General features: G+C 41.5%; 4 protein-coding genes across 6 annotated transcripts; 1 reads left to right on the top strand and 3 right to left on the bottom strand.

The window, feature by feature from the left end:
• Positions 1-1,747: 1,747 nt before the first annotated feature.
• On the bottom strand, positions 1,748-8,268 carry LOC311017445 (solute carrier family 35 member C2-like). 3 transcript variants are annotated; one of them, XM_084015798.1, is made up of 10 exons: positions 8,153-8,268; positions 6,914-7,073; positions 6,544-6,694; positions 6,037-6,100; positions 5,862-5,934; positions 5,471-5,639; positions 5,115-5,198; positions 3,747-3,922; positions 3,398-3,527; positions 1,748-2,748 (listed from the first exon to the last, which is right to left on the bottom strand). In XM_084015798.1, the coding sequence occupies exons 2-10, from the start codon at positions 7,022-7,024 to the stop codon at positions 2,606-2,608; spliced, it is 1,101 nt and encodes a 366-aa protein (XP_083871924.1). In that variant the 5' UTR covers positions 7,025-7,073; positions 8,153-8,268; the 3' UTR covers positions 1,748-2,605. The 3 variants fall into 3 exon arrangements, with proteins under 3 accessions (XP_083871924.1, XP_083871922.1, XP_083871923.1); XM_084015796.1 differs by having other exon boundaries at positions 6,914-7,106; positions 8,152-8,264; XM_084015797.1 differs by having other exon boundaries at positions 6,914-7,109; positions 8,152-8,245.
• Positions 8,238-9,034, top strand: taf13 (TATA-box binding protein associated factor 13). The gene is made up of 2 exons (XM_084015811.1): positions 8,238-8,370; positions 8,473-9,034. The coding sequence occupies exon 2, from the start codon at positions 8,474-8,476 to the stop codon at positions 8,846-8,848; it is 375 nt and encodes a 124-aa protein (XP_083871937.1). The 5' UTR covers positions 8,238-8,370; position 8,473; the 3' UTR covers positions 8,849-9,034.
• Positions 9,035-9,440: 406 nt separating this feature from the next.
• Positions 9,441-12,796, bottom strand: tnnc2.2 (troponin C2, fast skeletal type, tandem duplicate 2). Its single transcript, XM_084015810.1, has 6 exons — positions 12,654-12,796; positions 11,778-11,829; positions 11,021-11,164; positions 10,576-10,690; positions 10,350-10,486; positions 9,441-10,036 (listed from the first exon to the last, which is right to left on the bottom strand). Exons 1-6 carry the CDS (start codon positions 12,654-12,656, stop codon positions 10,005-10,007), a joined length of 483 nt encoding a protein of 160 aa, XP_083871936.1. The 5' UTR covers positions 12,657-12,796; the 3' UTR covers positions 9,441-10,004.
• A 1,457-nt stretch (positions 12,797-14,253) lies between these two features.
• Positions 14,254-22,589, bottom strand: tnnc2.1 (troponin C2, fast skeletal type, tandem duplicate 1). Its single transcript, XM_084015809.1, has 6 exons — positions 22,443-22,589; positions 18,702-18,756; positions 17,974-18,117; positions 17,182-17,296; positions 15,974-16,110; positions 14,254-14,690 (listed from the first exon to the last, which is right to left on the bottom strand). The coding sequence occupies exons 1-6, from the start codon at positions 22,443-22,445 to the stop codon at positions 14,659-14,661; spliced, it is 486 nt and encodes a 161-aa protein (XP_083871935.1). The 5' UTR covers positions 22,446-22,589; the 3' UTR covers positions 14,254-14,658.
• Positions 22,590-24,680: the final 2,091 nt, after the last annotated feature.

The raw sequence follows: 24,680 nt of genomic DNA, 5'->3' as shown, positions 1-24,680 counted from the left end.
TGGCGCCGGTCCGGAGAGGGACGACGGAACAGCGGCGCGTGCAGCGAACAGCGGCGCCACACCTGCAGCGGTGCAGAACACTACACTGCACGTGACGTGTGTGACGTGGGATTGGCAAACGTTTTAAATCATGTCAGATACCACACTGCTCTCCATCAGCAGATTAGAACTGTATAAATATACATTTCACATTAAACTAGGCTGGCAGGTCAACTGTGCAGGGTTGCTAATGTATTCAGTTGTTAAAGTAGCCTATTAAGTTATTTGTGCGACAGTACTGCAGATAGATGTAAATCATATACAAGTTATCCATCCATCCATCCATTTTCTACCGCTTTATCCTGTATTCAGGGGCGCGGGGGGGCTGGAGCCGATCCCAGCTGTCATTGGGCGAAGGCAGGGTACACCCTGGACAGGACGCCAGTCTATCACAGGGCCGACATGTAGAAACAAACAACCATTCACACTCACATTCACACCTACGGGCAATTTAGAGTCACCAATGAACCTATCCCCATCCTGCATGTCGGAAGCCGGAGAACATGCAAACTCCACACAGAAGGAACCCGGGGCCTTCTGCTGTGAGGCGAGAGTGCTACCCACTACACCAACGTGCAGTCCCATATACAAGTTATCTCAGATTTATAATGAAACGAAACATCACTTGATTTTTTTCACTTTTATTTCTCAATGTATTGCAATACTGCATTTTTACAGAAAGTCAAGTCAAACAAGTTTACTTCATAAATGGCTTTGAACTGTGATGGAGTTTGAAGATAGTTGCTGGGCGTTGTCTTCTTGACTGCTAGGACATAAACAAGGCACATTAAGGTACATCATAAAATTATAATAATATATAATAGCCTTTTCACATCTTTTAAAGGAGTCATAACCTGGTTTTATACGTATCCAGCCCCCCTTGGATCGCTTTGGATCAATTCGTAAAACTTATTAGAAAAAAAAAAAAAAATTTTAATCAAACATTGAGCTTGTTCTGACCCTTTTTCGTACCGCGATTTTATCACGCGAGATTACGCGCGAGGTTTTGACTGGTCCGGATGTGCATTGTATAATATGTAATGAGGCGCGCGTTGATTCGCCGCAGGAAGGACAGAGCCGGGGGGGCTTGCCTGCATGCAGACTCCAAAACATAATGGCGGCGCTTCGGCGATTTCAGGTAGCGGACGGGGCGGGGTTGGGTGGTGAAAGAGGGGTGGGCTTATGCAAGTAGCCGCCACGGTGACGTCACCGAAGGCGCAGAATCAAAATCTCGTGCTTTAGGAATGCACACCCTTGTGTGCTATTCCTGTTCGGAAAAAGAGCAGAAGCGAAAAAACGGCGCCACTTTCAAACTCCAGCCTTTCAGGCAAGTTTCAACTGAGGTCAAACACAGATATGCATGTTTTAACAAGAGAAATTGCGATTTCCTGGTGATGACTCCTTTAAAATTAATGAATGGCGTGGCTGGAGACCATTACATTTAGATTCAATGACTGGTCGGGTTGGTGATCTTTAAAAACACTTTATTGTTTTATCCAAGTCAATTTAGATGAAAAACTATCATGTTCACAGGGCCTTTCTGCCGCCAAACATGCCATTAATCAATTACTTGGACCCTTAAATTGATCAACAATCAATTCATCATTCAAGTGTTTTTTCAAATAAAAGGTGCTGCTTTCTTTGTCGTATGTGATTGTACCTGAATATCTTTGGGTTTTAGACTGCTGGTTGAAAAAAAACAACCTGAAGACCTAATGTTTTAGTTTTACGCCAAACAATTATTTGATTAATCAAGAAAATACCTTGCAGATTTGTTGATAATAGTAATTGCTACTTTCTGCACTACAGACATCATAATTCTCTCTGTATTGAATTGTATTGTTAGCTTCGTTAACTCGGTCCACAAAGAAGTGCAGCTAAGCCAGCTGCAAAAATAGGGGTCTGAGGAACTATTACAAATGTATTAATACAGTTTTACACAAAAAAATCTTAAGGATAGCAGGCTTCATACTTAAGGGGAAGAAAACATGTAATCTGAAGTTATCACAGGCATAACGGGACACTTTAAATTCTAGTCCTGATTTAAAAAAAAAAAAAAAAACATTTCTACATTTGTCTACGTTTTCCCACATTTTCTGTGCCACTTAGAAAAATGTTATAAACACACATGAATATCGGTGTTTCTTACAAAGTAAGAAGATATTCCCAATGTGTGGCAGGTATCTAGCAAAGAAAAATGACCCACTGCAATTCAAGGTGTCACAGTACCCCTTTAACATCCCTCTCTCCCCATACGTCATACTAAATGACACCTGGATGTATTAGCTACACTTTCTAAGCTCCCTTAAGGCAAAAGATCATAACTTGTGTCAAGTCCAGAGTTATTGTACAGCCACTAAATGGGGCCCTGGCCTGTCCTGAAGACAGAAAAGAGAAAGAGCTGAAGAGGCTGTTCCCTCTTCTTGTGGCAGTGTGCCCCAAACATAACAGGTTTCTGAAGCTCTAGGGCTTTGACGTCGCTGTTCAAACCGTCTGACGGAAAAGTTTTAAAGGAGTGAGTAGGATGAGGGCAGTCTAGACTGTCAGTGGCACGTATCCTGTGATGTCAGTGCAGAGTGATTTCTTGCTCCTCTTCTTCGTCATTGTATTCAGCAGCCGAATCATCTCTCTCCTCTCCGTTCTGCCGCAGCAACGGCAACTCGAGCTCTGGGCTCTTACTGCTGAGCTGCCTTAAAGACGGTCCCTTATCTGATGGGAAAATATCACAAAGTGGACTTTGTTAACATCTTCATCTCTTCTCCCCCATCCATTGAACATTTTTTGTTATTGTTACTTGACGTGGCTGTGAAAAATGACGTTTATGTAGTTTGACAGCAGAACAACATTTATCTACTGAAGAGGGGAAGTTTCTCCTTAAATCTGATTTTAGGATGTCTGCGTACTGTGATTGTGTGACATCACAACTGAGGGCTATTGCACAAAACCTAGGGGATTAAGCCGGGATTTCCCAGTCATCCTGGCTGAAGTTATCCGGTAGCATGAAAGCATGTTGCATGTTATGCATAAGTCACCATGGAGCTTCATCATGTGGAGCTAGCCTGCTCCAGACCAGGCTAACAGCCAGGATATATCGATCTTTTCCTGTATCTCAGTCACTTTGTGGGAAACCAATGTGTTCATTACAGTTATTCCACTGCAGTTATTCAAAGCACGTTGAAATACCTTGTTGTTGAAATGTGCTTTTTGTGCATTAGAACTTTTTAAATGAAAATAATTAATATTCAAACATTCCCTGTCATTAAACATGTCTAGAGATTTTTTTTATATATATATATATTTGACTCTTGATATGTTGTTGACCAGTTTTATTAACAATAACAGTAAAATGAACACTTACTTTTGGAATAATATGTCTTGAGTCCCACATGCAATGAAATGCCACACAGACAGACGGCGAATCCCAGCCAATTAAGCGTGCTCATTTGGTCTCCATTCAGAGCTGCTGCCAAAGGCAGAGTACACATCTCCTACAGGAAAACAAGACAACACATGGAATGGAAGAAAGGGTGAATTTAGTAGGTCTGAACAAGAGGAGAGCACTGCAGCCACTTGAGGCTCCACTGAGCTGAACAAAGGTTTGTTCCTCAGGAACAGCAGAGTTTCTTATCTTTTAAAGGATGTCCAATTAGATTAAAGTTTGTTTGACTGACTGGTTCGAAAAGGAACTGCACACAATAATAAAGTACCTTAAAGATCCCCGATATGGATAACGTGAGGCTGGATGTTCGGGAGACGAGCAGGAACTCAGAGAAGCCTAAACCAAAGGCCAGAAAGCCACCAATACTCAGTGTGAAGAGTGAATACAGGAGAGGTGAGAGCTCCGTCTGTCGGAACAACTTTTCCGAGGTACTGAGGCTCAGACCTGGAAACAAGACGGAGAAGAGAATCTAAAATGATGCTTGAGAGTGCAATGGTTTACTTACGATACATTGTAAAAGAAAAATGCTTAGAAGCGTCTTACTAATGTTAGACGTCAAGCAGATGGATGGGGTGCGTGTGGAAGTGCAGAGAAACTATGATAGAGTCATAATTAACTCCGATGATGAACATAGTCACATTAACACAGTCAGGGTATGCTGTTAACACGGGCTCCATCTCACTCTTGAAACTGCCAAAAATCACATCATGCACATTATCATTACTGGAGTGCAAAAAATGTGTCTTGTAAAATATCTGCAGCTACTTGTTGTATTGGCTATCCAAAATGAAAAGCAAGAGTAAAGACACGTAAGAATATCTGACATTTAAGGCAGCCATGTGTCACACCCCAGTAGTAGGAAGAAGACATTATGACCACATGAACACAATGATATATTGGGTTCCTGTTCACGCGGACTTTTAACAATCAAACCAAGAGAGTAAACATTAAGTCATACAGGCTGACAGGTTGATAGGACAAATTTTGGTGACCAGGACCATGGTCAGGACCCTCACGGGGGAATCAAAGTCCAGTGACTGACAGAAATGTATGCAACACTTTAATGCTTCTGATGTGTATATTTATGTTCTTGTGTGTTGGTGCTGAAGGCAGCCTGAAAGGAATATCCACTGACATTACTCAGGGCTGAAAAAGTAATCCACACCTGTATGCATGTTCTTCCTTGTTAGCGTGGTTTTCTCTGGGTTCTCTGGCTTCCTCCCACTGTCCAAAGACAAGCAAGAAATATCTCTTGCTCTGACCAGCCAATTTATTTCAAAGGGAATGTCTGTTCTACTCCCATTCTATTTCTATGGTTGAGAAGGTATAAGACTAAAACCCCATATCTAAAACTAAATATTAAACACCTTATCTTCGTTTATTAGTGATTTTGAGAAGTTCTCAAACAGAGGCCATTCAAATCAGAATAGCCCCACAGGTGAAGTGTGTCCTAGTGAGCTCTGACAAACTTCCACATTGACAAAACCAAGGTTTTATGAGGAAAATTACCATTAGTCCTTAAAGTGGGGTCTATAACATCTCAAGTGTTTCAGAGTTTTAGTTTACAGCAGTTACAAACGATGAGAGACAATAGAGTGAGGATGTAAACCCCGGCACACATCAAGACTCTACTCACTTTCATTATACAGAAAGAGGGGAAACAGGCCAACGAACATGAGAGGTTGTAGGTGGTACATGGTGTCGATTGGGTTCTGAAGGCCTGGAGGAGAGCACAGCATGAGAAAGAAGATAATCAATCAATCAATTATTTCAGGGTGAGAGGATTGACGTATGACAAAGTTACTGGAAACCGAGAGCGACAGTTGATAAAAGGCGATTACTGGACGCCTTTTAATTTGTATTCACTGTGGGTGGAAGCAGATAAGAGATGTTTGAATTTAGACGTTTATGTGGTTATAACTATAACGACTATAACAGCACTGCTCCACAAACATTAATCATTTTCAATATGACAGCGACGAAAACACTGACCCAGCTCTGCTTTCTGCATGAGGACCTGAGTGAGGGTCCAGCGGATCCCACCTATGAAGGACGCCAGCAGCACCATGAGGAAGCCCTCAAGGTTGAACTGGGTCGACTCGTATGTAAACATAAACAGACCGCTGGAGATCAGCAGGACCACCAGGATCAAGAATGGATTCTAGTCAGAGGGACAGGGGAGAGAGAGAGAGAGAGAGAGAGAGAGAGAGAGAGAGAGAGAGAGAGAGATTGAGGAACAGCATTATTGTCATCACTGGCAAAAAAAACATTTTACCTCTCTAATTCTGAGACAATTACATTATTCTGCGACAATTGTTTGGACATTATTTCAAACATTTTTTAGAAAATGTTAAAAAATAAAAAATAAATAAAATTCACTCACCGGCTCCTCTAGTTTAAAGACCAGGGCGAAGAATAATATAAAGAGCACTGCTGTAGACTTGGTCATAGTGTACCTGGAACGACACACAATAAGAGTCACACAAAAGGATGAAACAATCCAATAACTTTGTAAACTGTCAGTTCGTGTTGAAGTCATATCTGGGCAACAAACTTACAAGCTTATTGTGATGAAGAGGAAGCTCCAGTTGGAAAGTCCAATATCCAGTGCTGTTGCCAAGGCTGAGTACAAGGGAATTTAATGACTTTAAGCAGACAAAAGATTGTGAATAAGAAGATAGTATGTCAAGATAAAAATAGATGCTTTATAGTTCACAATGTCATATTTAACTGAACGGTGTAACCCACTGTTTTTGGGGCTTTAAGATAGAAGAACTACATGGGATATTTACTGATTAAAGACAAAAGAGGAAATAAGTAATCCAATCCCATGTGTCTGAGCAATACAAAAATTTTATTTTTAGATAAAGCAAATCGCTTGCGATCCCTGCAGTTGTGATAAAATGTTTGTGTCAATATGGACTTCAGTCAAAGTAGTCTCCACTGAACCCTTAGTCAGTCAGTGAGCGTGATAAGAGCCGACTATCAGTCTCGTTTTAACCGTCTGTTCTCTAAAATACTTTGTGCCACCTGCAGTTATGTAAGACGCTCCACTCAAATCTCACCTGTGGGAGCCACTTTATAGAGGTAATCACTCCAGCACAGAATGATGCGGGGTTTCCCTGTCCAGCACTGCATGGCCCGTCGCGTCAGGGCCGTCAGGCAGAAGATCATGCAGAGGTGAAATAATGTCATGAAGAGGGGATAGTGGAACCCCTGGAAGAGAAAGAGACTCAGTCATCGAGGGTGGCCTAGCGGTGGTGAATTGTAGAGGTCCTTTTCAGGGGTCCTGAACCCTGAGACCCTGGGAGCTAACCTATGGAATACCTCCTCACAGACAGAAACACATTTTCCATTAGTCATCCCAAAGAAAACCATGCATGCCCGTGCAGAGGAAGAGAGCTGCCGCTGGGAAGTCGATAGTGCTTCACTAACCTTCATCAGCCATTTGTTATAGAAGGTGATGCCTATAGAGAAGGCAAAGTAAAGGAGAATCAAGCCAACAGTGCGAAGGCCCCGGCAAAGGACCTGGACAGGGAACGCCATCCAGGGCGGCCAGCCGCGATCAGGATCAGGACTAAGGAAAGGTCATCTCCAATCTGCACCCCTTCCAAACAACCATAGCAGACTGCTTTAAGAGAGGGGGCAGAGGATGTAGGAGAAACAAAACCAGGTTAGTTTTTGGTTTTACAGCTGAACAAGTAGCTAGCTAGACAGTTGACGTGGTTATCAGAGTTATAAACAAGCCTGCTGCAATGTTAGCTTCATGGCGATATTAGTATTAGATCCGGTTTGACAACCACCATCACCTCACGTTAGCGGTTAAACCACGTCAGCTAGAAAAATAATGTCGTATGACAGTTCGACAACAAATGCCTAAACAAGAATTGGCCTAAACATTGAATTGAAACTGTTGGTAAATTAGCTGATGAACTAAGTAGTAGCGAATGTATCGATGGCACTCACCGGATGTTGACTAAGTCTGACAGGTCCAATTGTTTACAGTCAAAGTACTATTAACGTTAGCTACATAATAACGTCACACCATTCAGATGACATTAGCTAGCTTGTTGTTAGCGGTGTTGTTGCTACATAACGCTAGGTAAATTAAGGCAAGCTTACTCATAAAAAGTGGTGTACGCCCTGCTATCACCAGCCTCCTGCAACTAGTGACAGCTGCTTCGGTTACAGGTTGTCTTGTAACTGTACGTGTCATTCACCCACGTACTGAACTCCATTGATCAACGTCTCCACTCAAAGTGTGACCGTGTTTATCTCCATCAACAGCTCACGTGCATCATCACCCGAGCCCTTGGTCAAACCGGGGCGACCCCTTTTTAATTTCGGCATGGACGTAGCTCACAGAGAAGTCGTATGATTCAATACATTCCGACTTTTTGTTTTCTTGTTTTGGTTGTCATTGCTCGCTACCTAAGACCACCGTTGAGTCTTTCACTTAAGTAATATAAGCACGACAATGTAATGGAAATGTGGTTTCATTACGTGTACACACACACTAAACTAGTGAAGTTACAACGCACGTTAACGTTAGCTCCGCAGACACACATGTTATCTTTTTTAAACCGAGTCCGACCTTCCCGCATCTACAAACCTCACAGCAGCAACCCGAAGCAAACAAACAGCGAGATAAGGTTGCTATTAAATAAACTTACCGTCGGTGGTGTCGACTACATGGCCGAGTAACGTACTTTGTGGTGGTGGCGGCGTGTAATGTTAAGCTTTGGGGGACAACGGAGCTGAATGAAAATAACCACAAGGGGGCAGTATTTTCAACCGCGAACTATTCATTTCCTCCAAATCACTTCCGGGGTCGAAGCGGAAGTGCAGAGACAGACACCACAGCTTGTTGTGTTCCAGTGCTGAGCTACAAGGTAACGTCTTTAGTCTGTTCTTAATCAAACGTTAATTTATTGTAATGTTAGCTACTTCTCAGCGGTCTAACGCTACTTATCCGTCCGCGTGTTTCTCCGTAGCATGGCGGACGAGGAGGACGAGACCGGGTATGACGAGGAGCTGGATGACGGGTCCGGCGGAGTCGACGTCGGCCACGGGAAGAGGAAGAGGCTCTTCTCCAAGGAGCTCCGGTGTATGATGTACGGATTTGGAGACGACCAGAACCCGTACACCGAGTCCGTGGACATTCTGGAGGACCTGGTGATCGACTTCATCACGGAGATGACCCACAAGGCCATGTCTATCGGACGCCAGGGACGCGTCCAGGTGGAGGACATCGTTTTCCTGATCCGCAAGGACCCCCGGAAGTTCGCCAGAGTTAAAGACCTGCTGACCATGAACGAAGAGCTCAAGAGAGCCCGCAAGGCTTTCGACGAAGCAAATTATGGCTCATAATCTTAACCTGCATCTAATTTGACGGTTCATTAACTGAACTGCTCAGTCGCTGACCTCATCTCGAGGACTTGCTTTCACTTCTTTTGTTTATTTGATGTTTATTATTTTATATGGTCATATGGAAGTGATGAACAATGTCATGGTGTCAGGGATTGTCTCAATAAAGATATCTACATATTGGTTTAATACGCCCAGGCATTGATGTTTACTACCAGCTCTTAAACGTGGCATTGACTCCTGAGTGTGTTTGCACAGGCTTTATCTGCTGGTTGCAGCTTTTTGATGTGAGTATTTGATGGTTTCGCTCATCTTCTATGACAAGACACGGACATCAGATATAAATATGTGACTATTTTCTAGACCTAATTAATATTTTCTAGGAAATAATTGTTTATCATGGTTGCATGCCAAATTATGACATTTGAAGTAATTTTTGACATCAAACTTGTGCCCAGAATCTTTAACCTTTATTTAACCACATGGTGACATTGCTTATCCACAGTAATTGTTGAGTCCTCTCCTGCAGACTATTTGCACCACGTGATGGCAATTACCCGAATCGGTACTTGTTACAAACAAAATGGACAAAAAGAAGAAACAAAGAGATTTTATTGATATTCCTCAAAACTATTTTTTTACACAGACCATAAATATGACAGACCAACTACAAGTGAGCACGTGTTAATTAATGTATTCTCTTCAAGCAAGTTACTCTTTTGTACAGTGGCGTGGTTGACTTAATTGGTCTAAGCAGCAGGTAACAGGCTGCCGTTCTATCCAGATCTACATCTAGATCAGGTGTTTACCAACAGGAGGGGGTGGGGGGCTCGCTGATGACACGTGCACACACAACACAAAAAGCTGCGTGCAGTGAATTTCCCCCACATTGCAGCCTTGCCGCCCTGTCACGGGGTACAGTGTCAGCGCAGCATCTATGGGCCGAGGGTGTAGCCCCCCCACAGCGACCCCCTGCCGGGTGCCCTAGCTGTCTGTTGAGGATGTCTAAGGATGGAGAGAGAAGCAGTAAACCAGGTGGATAGGAGAGAGGAGAGGGGGTGTGTTTGAGTGGGTCAATGAGGAGTCTGATGTGTTCAGAATGGAGTTTCACAGGGAGGAGGAGGAGGATGAGGAGGAATGTCCATGAGTCCTTCTGGTTTTACTGCACATTCTCCATCATCTTGAGGAATTCTGGACGAGAGAAGAGATATGGAGTGGTGTTGAGACGGGAGGTCGAAAGATGAAGAGGATGTCAAAAATACTCCAACACAACAAAGCAGTCAACGTTTAAGTCAGAAAAGCACCCCCACGCCATACTATAGACCACAGAGTACATAAATGTAGGACTATTCTAGACTAAAACATTTTAAATAGGCTTTGAAAATGAAATCTTTAGTTACTGTACATTCTTGCCACCAACACTTCCTACGTCCTTTATTGGGATAATTAATAACTGGAAATGTAACACAATAACACTTCAATCACATCATCATCATCTACGTACCGTCAAAGTCCAGCATGCCGTCGGAGTTCTTGTCTCCATCCTTCATCAGCTCATCAATCTCATCCTCTGAGATGGGCTCGCCGGTGCTGCGGATGATGAGGGAGAACTCCTCTCTGTCGATGTAGCCGTCGCCGTTCCTGCGCAACAACACAGACGGTGTCAGATTGTGATGACAAACCCTCAGAAACCCGGGGGCAGCTCACTCAGTGGACCACGCTGTACGTACTTGTCGAACACGCGGAAGCACTCTGCCAACTCTTCCTCGCTCTTGCCGGCCTGGTCCTCCTTTAGCAGCCTCACCATCATGACCAAGAACTCCTCGAAGTCGATGGTGCCGCTACCTGAGGTGAATGGAGAAGCCATGCAACTGATCAACAACGCTCAGTCCGACGAAAGGCCCAAATGTGAAGTAAAATGATCCCTGATCAATATCATATAATTATTTGTATAATTGAAAAGCATGAAGACAAATGTGTACAAATGCGCTTAAACGTCGCCAAACCAACGCCTAACCACACATGGGTTTTGGTTCCAAACAATGGTTTATTTGAGACGATGTGGACCTATAGGGTCGGGGTCGTGTATTGCTTGTGCGTAAAACAAACACTCATTGCGCACAATGTCGCCTGTTGTGTTGATGTCAGAGATACTCTGCATTATCCGTCGCTCACCATCCTCATCGACCTCCTCGATGATCTCATCCAACTCCTCTCTTGTCGGGTTCTGGCCCAGCATCCTCATCACCTGACCCAACTCCTTGGTGCTGATGTCACCGCCACCGTCGGTGTCAAACATGTCGAAGGCGGCCTTGAACTCTGGGGAAAGCAAAGAATGGTTCATTAGGAAGGGAACAACTGATTTCTCTGCGTCGCCTACTTCAGAGATCTTCAACAGGTGATAGGCGACCCCTAGTGGGCCCGCAGAGTTACTGCAGTGGGTCCCCGAAATTATTTGATCCAAATCGTTTTTTCTTCCAAAAATTTAGATGTGTCCCAAAACACACATTAACACGAATACAATATAAATATTCCCATTGTTGTTTTGTGATGTATAAATGCAAATGTATAAAAAATATGTTCTATACATATATTAATCTGTCAAAAATTATTATGTTAATGGATAGCATTGTATACATACATTATTACAAAGTACTTTTATTCATGGCACTACTGGCTGCATCACACATTATTATTGGCCCGGTTAAATTTAATCCGATATGTAACCGATATGTCCCTCCACCGTGTCATCATGAGGCAAGACTTCTTGGCCTACTTGGATGTTCCTCAACGTTTTACCAGCAATTATTCATATGCATAAATATTCCTCTGTAGACTGATAAAGTCCTCCAGGCCTTCTATAATTTGATTAGTAATCCGTTACATTACTGGTTCTTGGGCAAAGTAACGCCTTACTGAAGCCTGAACTCACCAGCCAGCATTTCCTCGCTCAGGTATGAGCGGGCCTCTTGTTGTGCGTCAGTCTGGAAGGAAACAGAGGTCACAGTCACTACAGGTATCATTGCTTTCCCATTAAAACCATATATATTGAGCAAATAGTCCCAAGCCCACATTGTCACACTGATCCGGACAGTAGCAGTTTATACATAATTCATATTATAAAAGGAATATCATGGATAATATTGTAAGTGTTTAAAATATCATCAAAGTTCCAGCTATACTGCTGACAAGGGAGAGTAAAAAGTACCATTATACAGACGACAGGGATTTAGCTGGAATATTCTAGAAATGTGGTGTGCTTATGTTCAGATTAGTTTGGGATAATAAGACTTTCACTCCTAATGTGTTGCAGGATATAAGGCTGCCACTTAGAAGGATTCTTGAGCTTGGTGAAAAGGAGTAGGGCTATTTCAGGCTCAACACATTAAGCTCGCTGTATATGGCCTGCAGACATCTAATCCTCAGGAATTTGTCACCGAAGCAGAATCCGCACCATCCCAGCTGACATGCATCCACCTCCCCATCTTAACTTTCTACCAGGAGCACTAGATCACTGGCTAGAATATCAATCTTGTTTCTTTTCTTTTTTGTTGCATTTATTGTGAATTCTATCAAAAATAAACAAACAAATATTGAAAATGTTTAGACAAAAAAATTAGCAGAGAAAAAATGAATTGAAGGGAAGCCAAAAACAGATGAACTAGACCTTACCAACCGATGGAAACATGCTTCTCAACAACTCCGATTTTTAGAATTTCACGTGCCTTTATTACTCAATCAATAAATCCATGTGCTTTCATTATTATGGCTTAATAAATAATGTAATTTGTACAAGTGATTGTCTTACCATGTTTGTGGATTAGCTTTCCCCCCCTAGATATTCCAAGGAAAACAAAAAGCCCAAAGGAGTGGTCAATCCGTGTGCACCTCAACAGAGAGACTAGACGTCAAGAGAAGATTCAGACACACTTTAAACTGGACAGCCAGGTCCCGCCCCCTGCCTCTCACAGGCCTCCAGATTTAGTATCTTGAACTTTTAGGGTTCTGGGGCCACGGCAAACCAATCACACTTTGGAGAGGAAAATCTCTTGTATCTTTCAGTTGCAGGGTTGAGAATGTAAAAGTGGGAAACCTGCAGGGTTTTCTTTGTGATCCAGGCCAAGGTGGAAAGAAAATCTATGGAAAAGAATGGAGATGCAGTTTAAATGAGAGTGCAAAAATGTAAAGAATATTTCTCTGTGTTGGTCTCCCGGTTTGTTAAAAGTGGTGATCAGGATGTGAGGAAGAACTGTGACACACTGTAAAGGAAACCAAACAAAAAACTTCAAAATCCAGTCAATGCATGAGGTTTCCCCCTGTATGGCCCTGAAGCAGCTTTCAGTGGTGATCTCCTAAAATTCAACTAAAAGGTAACGGAAATGTAAAAAGAAATAAGTCTAAAAGTATATATCTTGTAGCTGGTCAGTGTACACTTTTTATTTCTATTTAGGCCTTGTAAATATAAGACAGGGGCAGAGGAGATTTTAAAGCAGGTTACGGGTTTTGTGATTATGGCGTTTCAATCTGGGCGTGAAACTTAAAACCTGGAGAAAAATGCTGTGGACCCCACATACCCCCTCACCACCCCCTCCCCCTCTCTGCCTCCACCCTTCTCCCTTTAGCCGTGAATAGCAGGCAGCTTTTAGGCTGACAGAGGACAGCAAGCAGCCACTCATCCTGCTCCCACATTGCCCGATAAACACAACCTGATGCTCCTTATATGGTGGGCGGTTCCTTAAGGGAGGGCCCGAGGTGAGCGACGCAAGAGGAGGATAGGATGCTGAGGACGGGAGCAGCCGCGAAGAAAGGGGAGGGATGTCGCGTTTGAGACGTGGAAGTGGGGGGCTGCAGGCTATATACCCGGACCCGGAGAGAGACCTGCAATGTCCAAAGCAACGCTTAACTCATCGATTCTGTGACCATCTCAAGCCTCTGACGCTGCCTCTGCTTCACCTCTCACGCTGGGGATGAACCACCGGGGGCATTGGTTGCTGTGCTGGAACGCCGTGAAGATCAATGACAGAGAGTTATGACAGGCTTGGGCAGAAAACAAGCAGATCAATTTAGACCAGATAAGTGGAAACCTCAGATGTGACTTCTCTAGTGTTGAACGAGACAGGGAGATACGGCACCATCTATGCAATCGAAGTTGGAATTGGACTTGGGAGAAGAGACCATATGTAGTTGACCAAAAATGTGAATGTGTGTAAAGATAGAATGTTGGAGGAGTAAAGTGCATATTGTGTGTCAGTGTACATGATCACTTTACGTGTGGTTGTGCATGTGTGTGTGTGTGTGTGTGTGTGTGTGTGTGCACGCGCTATGGCCAGACAGGCACTGAAATATAAAAAAAAAATGAAATGGACAAGATGTGTCAGGCATGCATGGCAGAATAATTAGCAAAGATGAACAAGGAGAAAGTGGATTTATTTATAAAGCACAGAAGAAGGTTGAGGAGATATTTAAATTTGGAGGAGGAGGAGGAGGAGGAGGAGGAGGAGGGTGGGGGTTTAAGCTAGTGGTGTAGCATTTCTTGAGAAACAGCAGCTGCAACGGGGACAGCTGGGTGGCTGGCTCAAGGAGGCGTTCCTTCGTCTTAAAAGGTTTGAATGGATATTTATAGGGTTCCTCAACGAGCCCCTGGGGTTCATATGAGAAGGGGAAGTTTTTCTTTTACTTGTATCCATTCTGAAGTCTCAGAAACAACATCATATTCATAATTACACAGGCCTTTATAGCATTTAGAGTTTGCTCCATCAGATAGCATGCCTTGTATTCTCTCTGAGGAAGGGTGGAATGTAGAGCTGGCCTCGTTACTGGACATTCTCCATCATCTTCAAAAACTCTGAGGAGAAAAAAAGAGCAACAGTCAAACAACTATCAACCAACCACCGTTCCATCACATGCTCACATTACGAAACTGATAAACCTGAAAACGGTGCAAAGTGTGTGGAAAGGACCTATGCACTTCAGAATTAGCCTGTGCCCAATACTGAAGTGCCTTAAACTTGTATTCTCTCTGCTGGCCATCAGGGGGCGATTCCTCTGGTTGCAAAAAGAAGTCTGTGAGAAAATGACCGAACTTCTCATTTGATTTATTATCTCAATAAACATTGTAAACATGGGTTAATGGTCTCAATTCCTAGTTTCAAGTCTTCTTCAATACAACATGATGTTCATTTGGTAAATTATGGTCAATTTAGAGTCAAATAGACCAACAAGCTGGGGATGCTTTAGACAACTTCACACCAGAAGCTGGATGGCTCCAGATCCAGTAAGGTTGCTGCTCATGGTGCCGCTCTATTGCTTGTGTTTGTTCGATCCACCTGTAGCACCTCCTCACTCCAAATATGGTCACTTCTGGTCACTGGTTGCAAAAATTCCAAGAATTGCCGTAATCAAGGCATCAAACCACAAACCAATAGGGAACGTCACAATGACTACGTCCATTTCTTATATACAGTCTATGGTATATACAGTATTATGATCTATGTTAGATTAACATAAATATTAGAAAAAAGAGGGAAATATTTGAGATCCATATTGACCTCTAACTCTCAAAAAGACAGCAAATAAATGTATCACCTAAATGTCAAACTTTAATACACCAGAGCCAGTGGCGGCTCCCGAGATTTTCTGTTGCAGGTGCTATGGGGATGCTCAACACTTAAGAGAAGGTGCTTTGAATTTCAGGGCATTTCATTATGGCGGTCGCATCGGACCACCCTTGGTATATATAGCTACACACGCGTACACGCCCGCATTAACTATACTCGTTCCGCGACTATAAGCATATTTGTTACGTATAATATAAAAAGACTTTTCAAACATGAAAATATAAATATAAAAAAATTACAGACATTTCTTGGGGGTGCTGGGCAGGTGCTATGGCTATTATAGGGGGAGCTGCAGCACCACCTAGCTCCTCCCTGGCGCCACCACTGACCAGAGCCCAGTTCATGCAGTGCATTTTATTGTATGTTTCTACTCAATAAACAGCTGATGCTACCTCCCTCATATAAAACTATTTTTGTCTATAATCAAGCTAAAGCACTAAAAATGAGAAGACACTATGTAGTCCGCAGGAGGGAAGAAACTCTTCTCGCTCCATATATAATTTAGTCTTACCATCAAAATCAATCTTTCCATCTTTGTTTGTGTCTCCTTCTCCAAACATCTCATCAATATCCTCCTCTACCACTGGCTCTCCGGTGAGATGGAGGATGTCTCCAAACTCCTCGCGGTCGATGAAACCATCTCCGTTCCTATGGATAAAAACAATATTTAATCTCACGCTTACATCAAGCAATCTAACGTTGGACAAATTCATTAAAAGGTCTGCTTTTATTTTTTAAAGTGCAGGTCAATTTTGATCAATCCTTGGATTATTTATTAGATATTATATAAATCGTATATTCATAATATATATTTTATATCATCATATATATTATATTTGCTAAGGATCCTTGAAATTTGGTTGCTAAAGAACTGTGACCAATATACTAAGTGGGACATTTTGGATTAACTGATACTTCTTTTATATGCAATTGATAAAAATTTATAAAATAACGTGAAAACAATTTTAAAATGTGAAAGGGGGTTGGCCGTAGTAATGAATCTACAGAGAATGAACCTGCAGCTCCCTTCAACTTTAAGGAGCTTTACACCAAACTGCAGCTCATTGTTTAGTTGTCCGGCCTGAAGCTCCTGTGACGTTGTCTTCAGCAGACAACTATTTTAAATGAAAACGCTCTAAAACTGTACTTTACATGCTCAGCACCAAACTAGTTTTAAAGTGGCAAATTTACGACTTTAAAACTAGCAAATTTGCTAGTTTTAAAGTGGCAAATTTGCTAGTTTTAAACGATGCTAACAACCGGCATTTATGCTAGCTAACATCCCATAAATGTCGTTTTTATCTTTCTAATTAATCCATCCCAATGTGCGACAACGCTTTACTAAGGTCCTTAGGGTGATGGCTGTTGATCGTTATTGTTGGTTAATTTTATATGGGCCAAATTGTCATCTTATTTGTGTTTATTGAGCGGGTGGTTTGGCTAAGCTATTGCCCACCTTTCTCGGCTACGTTTTTTCCCCCCCTTACAGTGGCCCTAATACGCCGTCGTACAATAGCTACTGCACAACATTGATGCATTTTTTTTTAATTATTGTTTAGAATTGTAATGGTTCAGCTGGCCATAAAATGTTGCCTCATTCAAAAATATGATAATGTGAATGTTTTTCAATCTAGCCAAAGCAAAGGCCTATAGGTGAAAATATTCAGTTACATGTGGTGTATGCATTTGTCATTGTGTGTTGAGTTGCACTTGTCATACTTGTCAAAAATACGGAAGCACTCTGAGAGCTCTTCTTCACTCTTTCCAGCCTGGTCCTCCTTTAACTGTTGCACCATCATGACCAAGAACTCCTCAAAGTCGATGGTACCGCTGCCTGAGGAGACGGTGGTTGAGCAAGTCAGCCAAAGGTGATGTGACAGGAAGGAAGCTGCACATGAAAGTCAAACCATCTCCACCCGTGTTTCTTTGTTTAAACAATTCTCTTTATCATCAATTTATGATATTTACCACTTCCCTGTATTGTATACTTCTCTTGTCATTATCTATTTATTACTAATCCCCAAATATATACATAAACGTCAGTTTACACATTATATTGAATCCCAATCAGCTTGAGGAAACTGCTAAGTAAAGTCTTCTGTATCTCTGGAGTTAGTGGTGAGAAGGGCTTGAGACTTAATATATTTGACAGAAAATCACCGTGATAAACTGTGGACATGCAAGTTGAAAGACGAGGGCATTTAACAGGCAGGTAGGATCTAATCTGCTCCTGGGTTATCTCTTAAGTCAGATCTTAATCATCAAGGACCTCTTTAATGTGCAAGAGTCAAACAATACACAGCCTTTTCTTATGGCTGCCTTGTTGTATTGAATCGATGCCACAGAGTGTTGAAACTAGTAATTCTACCTCTTCTAGAACGGAAAAATTACCCAACCCCTCGAACACAAACAGCGAAAAATCAAGCTTGAATTGTTTGGAATTGCTTTCAATCATCCTTAAATGTCTGTGTATTCAGATTCAAGATATTGTCCTTTTTTTGTACATCTCACCATCCTCATCAACCTCCTCAATGATGGCGTCCAACTCCTCCCTTGACGGGTTCTGGCCCAGCATCCTCATCACCTGACCCAACTCCTTGGTGCTGATGTCACCGCCACCGTCAGTGTCAAACATGTCAAAGGCGGCTTTGAACTCTGGACGCAAGAAGGAAGTAGTTCAAATTCACACATCTCTAAATTGGCCAAACAAAATCAAGGAGAAACATATTTTTGATCTTGTATTGATAATAAATACATATGGAAATTAACAGCAGGTAAACCATTAAAAATCTAGGTGAGTGTGAAAAGCGGAAGGATTCTCACCCCCATCGGTTTTTTTTAATAAAACAGTTTATTCACAATTCAATATTCAATTGAATTTAAGAGAACATCCTGAATTGTGATTTGCTGGATCATTGGAATACATTGTATTTATTTACAGTGAGCAATGCACTTTTCAATGGTTTATTACTGGCCAGGGTTACTTCCGTTGCACACCCTGTGAGATTGTCAAAAGCCTCTCTTAACAACGAATGGATAGTTGTTACTTGGCTGGATTATTTGGAATTGGTGCGTAAGTGACAGTTGAATGATTTCTTTTCCTCCCTAATTGCCTGTCTTGTACCATGAAAAAGTCACTGATACTCTACTTTGTCAAAGGGAATAATCAAACAAAAGCCATATTAAGCAGATGACGATATTGTCATGTAACCTATGAATGGAAATACTAAGTGACCGACCTGCAATCATCTCCTCAGTCAGGAAGGACCGGGCATCGCTTTGGGCGTCAGTGGGCTTTCAGGAGAGAAGGAAAAATGGTAGAAGAATGAAAGGAGGTAGATTAGTCAAGGTCCAACTTATTCACATGCACCTGCATAATGACATCATTATCAAAAGTGGAGAACAGATTTATGATAATAGGGCAAAGCTATTTTTATCAGCTCTCAACCACTCACGTAATCACACACATTTGGATTCTGCTGCTGAAGTTTTCTTTCCATCCAAACTTTCTTTTACAACATCTCCTACAGGTGAACTGGCACACACTGGAGTCACGTCAGCTGCTATAAGTGATATTTAATTGAAGTCTATCAAAAAGGTTCCTTGTTTTTACAAATTGATTCTCATTAATGATGAGATGTTTTCCTCTTCATAAGTGATTGGCGATACCACCGATTCAATGTAAGTGTATTAAAAAGAGGTCATTATTCCATCTCTGATACCTATTTTATATTGCTGCGAATAACATCTCCTTCAAACAACTGTATTCATTCAAGTTTCTCATCAAAACTGAAGGTAACAAGATTATATTTGAACATATCATGATACGATGCAACCTCTGTTAACGTTTGCTGTTAGCTCCTGTTATTTAGGCAATATGGACTGTGCTACTCACCGGCTGCTAAAAGCTAACGTTAACTAGCTCTTCTCCTGCGGATTTCAACACAGATATGTTTTTCACAGTTATCAAGGAATAATCAGGTCCACAAGAGTGTTTGACCACAATGGTGTTGAACTAGTTTGCAGAGGCGTCAAAAGTACAGACGTTCTATAGAAGTACATACTTGTGTTCAAAAGACTACTTTACTCAAGTAAAAGTGAAAAGGTAAAGGCTCTGTACTGTAAAATTAAAAAGCATAACTTTGAAGGACAAAAATATACTCAAATTAAAAAGTAAAAAGCATAACTTTGAAGGACAAAAATGTACTCAAAGTAAAAAAGTATCCATATGAAGGACATTTCTACTGGCCTTTTTATTTTATTTTTTTATTTTTGTGCAAGCCTGACTGATCTCGTGTCATATTAATAGAAAAAGATAAATCAATTATTCCCTTCAATTGCATTCAAACTAATGTAACATGACTGTTTTGAACATGTACGGAGTAGACGAACAGATATTTATTTTATAATGTAAAAAGGGATTAAACCTGGAAATTCTACTTAAGTGCAGTAACACTTAATATTTGTACTTCATTACTCTCCACCTGCTAGTTTGCAAATGCGAAGTACCGATAGGGTAGGATGCAATGATGAGGTTCTAAGTGAAACTTATGTTATTGTTCCTGTGGAGCATAAATGAGCTGACGAATGACATGTCGACGTTGACATGAAGACTTGTGTACTTGCCGATACTCAAGCCAACATTCTAGGCTGTATCAGCCGGTTGGTACTCTAATTTTCATACTGATGGATATAAATTAAAGTCACAAAAACATTGTTTAAATGAGATACAAAATGGAAAATGTTCATGTGATCCTTGGTGGAACACTCTGGTCCCTCCACCTCCTTATAGTTAAGTCCTGTTTTTAAGCCTTTGAGCCAGAGAAAACCAAAAGAGAATCCTACAGCCAGAGACGGACATATCGTTGACAAAGTGACAGCCAAGGACTGAAAATAGCCGTGTGTCAGGTAAAAAGTCATGTTTAATCCTCTGCCAGCTGTCTGCACTTGTCTGCACAAGTGGAACACCACTCGATGGGTAACACGTTATTCCCACATTTAGGACATTTGTTTGATCAGGAAGACGCAGAATGTTGAGGATCTGTCTGATCCAACTACTGGTTGTTGTTCAGTCATTCTTACCATCATCATTCCAACTTGTTCTTATATCTAGATATTAGGCCTGATGATACCACACCTTTACATTGAGCTGCTAGCTTCTTGTTTGTAAACTTGTACATAATGCAAACATCATCTCAAAATAGAAGGGTTAGAGGTACCGCCACCAGTGCCTGTACCAAGCATTGTTTCCATTGTTTCCATTGTTTCCATTGTTCAAAATGTTGACTAGAGACGATCAAAGCATTGCAAAACTGACTGTGACTGACTGAATTCCATTTATAGCTTATTCAATAGTATCAATTTAAATAAAACCCCAATACCACAATATAGCAGAGTAAAAGTCCTGCATTAATGTTTACGTCAAGTGAAGAGTTAAACAGACAATGTCAGCACATTGTACTTAAATTTACTAAATGTCTGTTCAAATAGACACTTTCAATTCTAAAATGATGCTGGATAATTTATCAAATAATAATGCATCATATTTTAACCTGAATCTGCAACGTCACCAGTACCATTTCTCTGTCATGTAAATGTATTTGTACAGTGTTTTACTCTGAAATAGAGCTACACAGTAAGTAGTTTACCGTTGAGTTGCCTATTTGTTATGTGCATTGGGGCTCTTTTGAAATGATTCAGGATATAATGAGTTAGAATAATAACATGATTTAGTATCTAAACATCATTATAAATACATAGCTGTTGGGGGCCCCAGGCAGTTGCGTACCTTGCCTAATGGCAACACCTAATGCTAACGCCAATGTATGAGCCGCAACACCACAGGCCGAGCACTCAGCTCATTCTGAACAGACTTCCTTTAAATACGATAAATCTTAGAACCCACGTAATTAATTTACATATAATCCATGGATATTGAGCCAGGACGGGTGATGTCAAATAAAGAGTGACAAACTGTCACTAGGTATGGAGGTCGGTGTGAATGGGCAGGTCTAAAAACACCAGACTTTCACCCAGGAGACTGCTGTTTGTGTCCTGGGTGAAACCACAAACATTGATTTTATTGTCACATAACTTCCATTACAGAAGAAACACCTCTTCCGTAGTTCCTTTAACCCAAAATATGATCTTTTCTTAAACCTAACTAGTAGAACGGTTGCATTAACAGTTTCTACACTGCATGGACTTGATTGTTCGTGTTGCTGGACATTTCATAGGAAAATGCAAAAATAATAAAATAACTTTTTGGAAGACGTCGTTAAAACTGTTGTGGGAGCATATGTTGCAGGTGTAAATTGAGTGGTATTCCTCATTAAATGTTATACAGACCCCAGCTCCATGGTCGTTCAGAAGGAAAGTAAATCCCCCCTCTCTCCCTGTTTGCTCGTAAGAACGTCATCAATATCGCAATTTAACAAAGGTCACACAAACCCACTCATTAGTTCACTATGAAGCTATTTTTAAGGTGAGACGTGGGAGAGGATTAGTGAAGGACTTTCTCAAGGTGAACGCCCTAAATTAGGACACTCAGAGAAGGCAGCGCTTCTCACTTTACTCAGCTGCGAGCTTTCTATCTTTAGTAAACCAAATCTAATATCAAGCAAAATCACATTAGTCTGTAAACAAACTGCGAAGAAGAGTAACAGAAGTTGAACTTGTCAAGGGAAGTTTCCGATAGAAAAATACATTTTTTTGTTCAAGCGTAAAACAGCCAACGCATTTGGCCAAAAATAAAATACCAGGAACTCCAAGTTGAACACCACTTGTAAATAAATCCATCTGATAACCCAGCTATGTTGCAGATGATGACTTGCTGGGTGAATTTTTGCTTCAGAAAATAATCTCCATCTTCTGCCATCTGTCTTTTATCCTCACCAGTTGAAAACAAAAGCAAATCCTCAAAGATGGATCAATCCCTCTTTTTTTCCCCTTCCCCTTCTTCTCAGTTTTCGGTTTCTTACCATGGCGGCCGGCTGTGCTGAACAACAGACACCAGAAAAAATGACAGACGTCTGGGGAAAGTCTCCCAACTGCACTGTTCAGGGGGCTTCGCTCTCCGTCATAAGTACCCTCTCATCCCACTACACTTTTACTGAAAATTATCAGGATTGGGCAAGAGGCCCCCTCCTCTGACAAGAGACAGCCAATCAAATCCAACTTTACTTTGTGCTCTCTCACAATCTGGTGATGGACATCCCCTTGTGTGACACGCTCTCCGATCCCCCATATTTAGATAACAGACACGCTTAGTGACATTTAAAAAAAAAGAAAAGAAAACATAGTGCAGGCATCAGGCAGCTGGAGGTTATTCTGGCTGAGGATCAACTGAGCATCTCACTGCAGATGAACACTTGATTTCACATTCTGCTCAAGAACAGGAATGCTTACACACTCACATACATCACATGCACAAACGCACACACATAGATTAACACCTCCCAGCATGCACAGATTCTCAACCCCTTTAGCAGTGTCCACTAACACATCTATCTACCCGTCTCCCTGTCCTCATTGCCCTTGCCCTTGCACTTATGACATCTGTAACTTAAGAGGCATCCAAAAGTACTTGTGCTCTCACACAGCTGTAGGCCATCTTTAACTATTTTACCTATTGGTTTCTCACTCCGTCAATAAGTAAACCCTTTTTTCCCTGGTATTTACTCCGTCTGTAAACACAAAACATATGATTTCTTTGGTTAAAAAAATAATGTAGGCCTACACTTCTCAACCTCATTATTGTTTTGTTTTTTCGATTATTTTGTTAAACACTGCATTGAGTAAAAGCCATCTCTCTCTCTCTCTCTCTCTCTCGACTCAAACCATCCCTGCAGCCTGTCAATCAGTTACCAGGGCAACAATGTTGTTAATTACGCAGACGAAGCACACGTCATTTTTTCCTGTTATGGTCGCATTAGCACCACTGTGTTAGCACGTTAGCACCACTGTACTTGTCACTGTACTCGTTGTACTGTGAGATTTCCCACTAAATGGTCTGCAAGTCACGAATAATGGTTTCATACTAAATTTTCAACATGCTAATACATCTCACAGTGTTGTTGTGGAGACTTAATATCATGTTGGTGAGTTTCAGGTGCAGCCAGTGGCTGAGTGTTGGCTAATGCTATTAAAAATGCTAAGCCAACCAAGACAGTTATCACAGTAAATAGCCCAGTTATCGCCAACAACGTATCGAATGCGACACTTAATCACACAAACATGTTGATGAAGTTCACGATGCTTAACTGACATTTTTGCTGTCTAATAGGAGTTAAATTAGATTGTTTAGATGCCGCTGCAGGCATGCTAATGTTAGCACTGCAGCTGCTGCACTGACGCTAGCTACAGCTGCTGTGGGTTATTTAACTTTCAGAACTCTTTAGCTTTTAGATCCAACGTATTCTGTGTTCTAGATGTGTTGATTTCACCAGCTTTGCATTTCACTTTACAAACTGCAGCGAGGGATGTCTGTGTGTCCGTGTTGAGTCTTGAATGCCACTGTTTCTGCTTGCTCTGACGAATGTGTGAGCAGCTTCGAGAGCAACGCCCCTACACTCAACTGACTAATGGTGCAACTATCATCACTTACTTACTTACTTACTTACTAGTATTGTTGATAGAATGCAAAAAGGACCCAAATTCAAAAAGAAGGTAGGCAGGTGAAACTAAACAAAAGGCGAGATTTAATGACTAAGCTGATACAAAAACTCACAGGGAACAAAAACCTCAGGAAGCATGCTGATGTTATGAAAAGTGCAAAGGCAAAAAATACAAAAAGGTACTGAAGGAACCGAAGGAACCGAAGAACAAACCAGAAGGTGATGAGCAACATGGACGTGGGACTAGGGCAGGCTGGGGAGGCACAGGAGTAGATATGTCACATAAACACAAAGCAACTTTTTGCGTTATGTAAATGACGTGAGTTTGAATGCATTATCGCGCGCTAGACGGGCCAAAGAGGAGGCGGGGCTTACCTCCATGTAGACGCCGACAATGTTTCATCAATCATGGCTGAAATAAACATTGCTGCTTTTTACATGTTATCAAACGGCATCCTAGTTCAGCAGTTGCAGTGATATAAACCCCAAATAAACACTTTTGTTGTGATTTAATCGCAATAAAAGGGATGCTGAAATAACAACATGACAATTTGTAAAATGTCATGGTTTGTTAGGTCTGTCCGTTTTTCAACTTGTGCATAT

This window comes from Eutrigla gurnardus (genome assembly GCF_963514095.1).
Source record: "Eutrigla gurnardus genome assembly, chromosome: 8".
Lineage (NCBI taxonomy): Eukaryota > Metazoa > Chordata > Actinopteri > Perciformes > Triglidae > Eutrigla > Eutrigla gurnardus.
Note: the sequence above shows the minus strand (reverse complement) of the source record. Positions and strands in the feature narration are given on the sequence as shown.

Excerpts from the sequence above, each read along its gene's own strand:
- LOC311017445 (XM_084015798.1), bottom strand. The coding sequence starts at position 7,024 with ATGGCGTTCCCTGTCCAGGTCCTTTGCCGGGGCCTTCGCACTGTTGGC. Across the intron at positions 6,101-6,543 it reads CTATAAAGTGGCTCCCACAG|CCTTGGCAACAGCACTGGAT; the intron begins GTGAGATTTGAG and ends CCTTGTACTCAG. Across the intron at positions 3,923-5,114 it reads CCTCTTTCTGTATAATGAAA|GTCTGAGCCTCAGTACCTCG; the intron begins GTGAGTAGAGTC and ends TCTTGTTTCCAG.
- taf13 (XM_084015811.1), top strand. The coding sequence starts at position 8,474 with ATGGCGGACGAGGAGGACGAGACCGGGTATGACGAGGAGCTGGATGAC.
- tnnc2.2 (XM_084015810.1), bottom strand. Across the intron at positions 10,691-11,020 it reads CGAGGAGGTCGATGAGGATG|GTAGCGGCACCATCGACTTC; the intron begins GTGAGCGACGGA and ends CATTCACCTCAG. Across the intron at positions 10,487-10,575 it reads TGCTTCCGCGTGTTCGACAA|GAACGGCGACGGCTACATCG; the intron begins GTACGTACAGCG and ends GTTGTTGCGCAG.
- tnnc2.1 (XM_084015809.1), bottom strand. Across the intron at positions 17,297-17,973 it reads TGAGGAGGTTGATGAGGATG|GCAGCGGTACCATCGACTTT; the intron begins GTGAGATGTACA and ends CCGTCTCCTCAG. Across the intron at positions 14,691-15,973 it reads TGGAAAGATTGATTTTGATG|AGTTTTTGAAGATGATGGAG; the intron begins GTAAGACTAAAT and ends TTTTCTCCTCAG.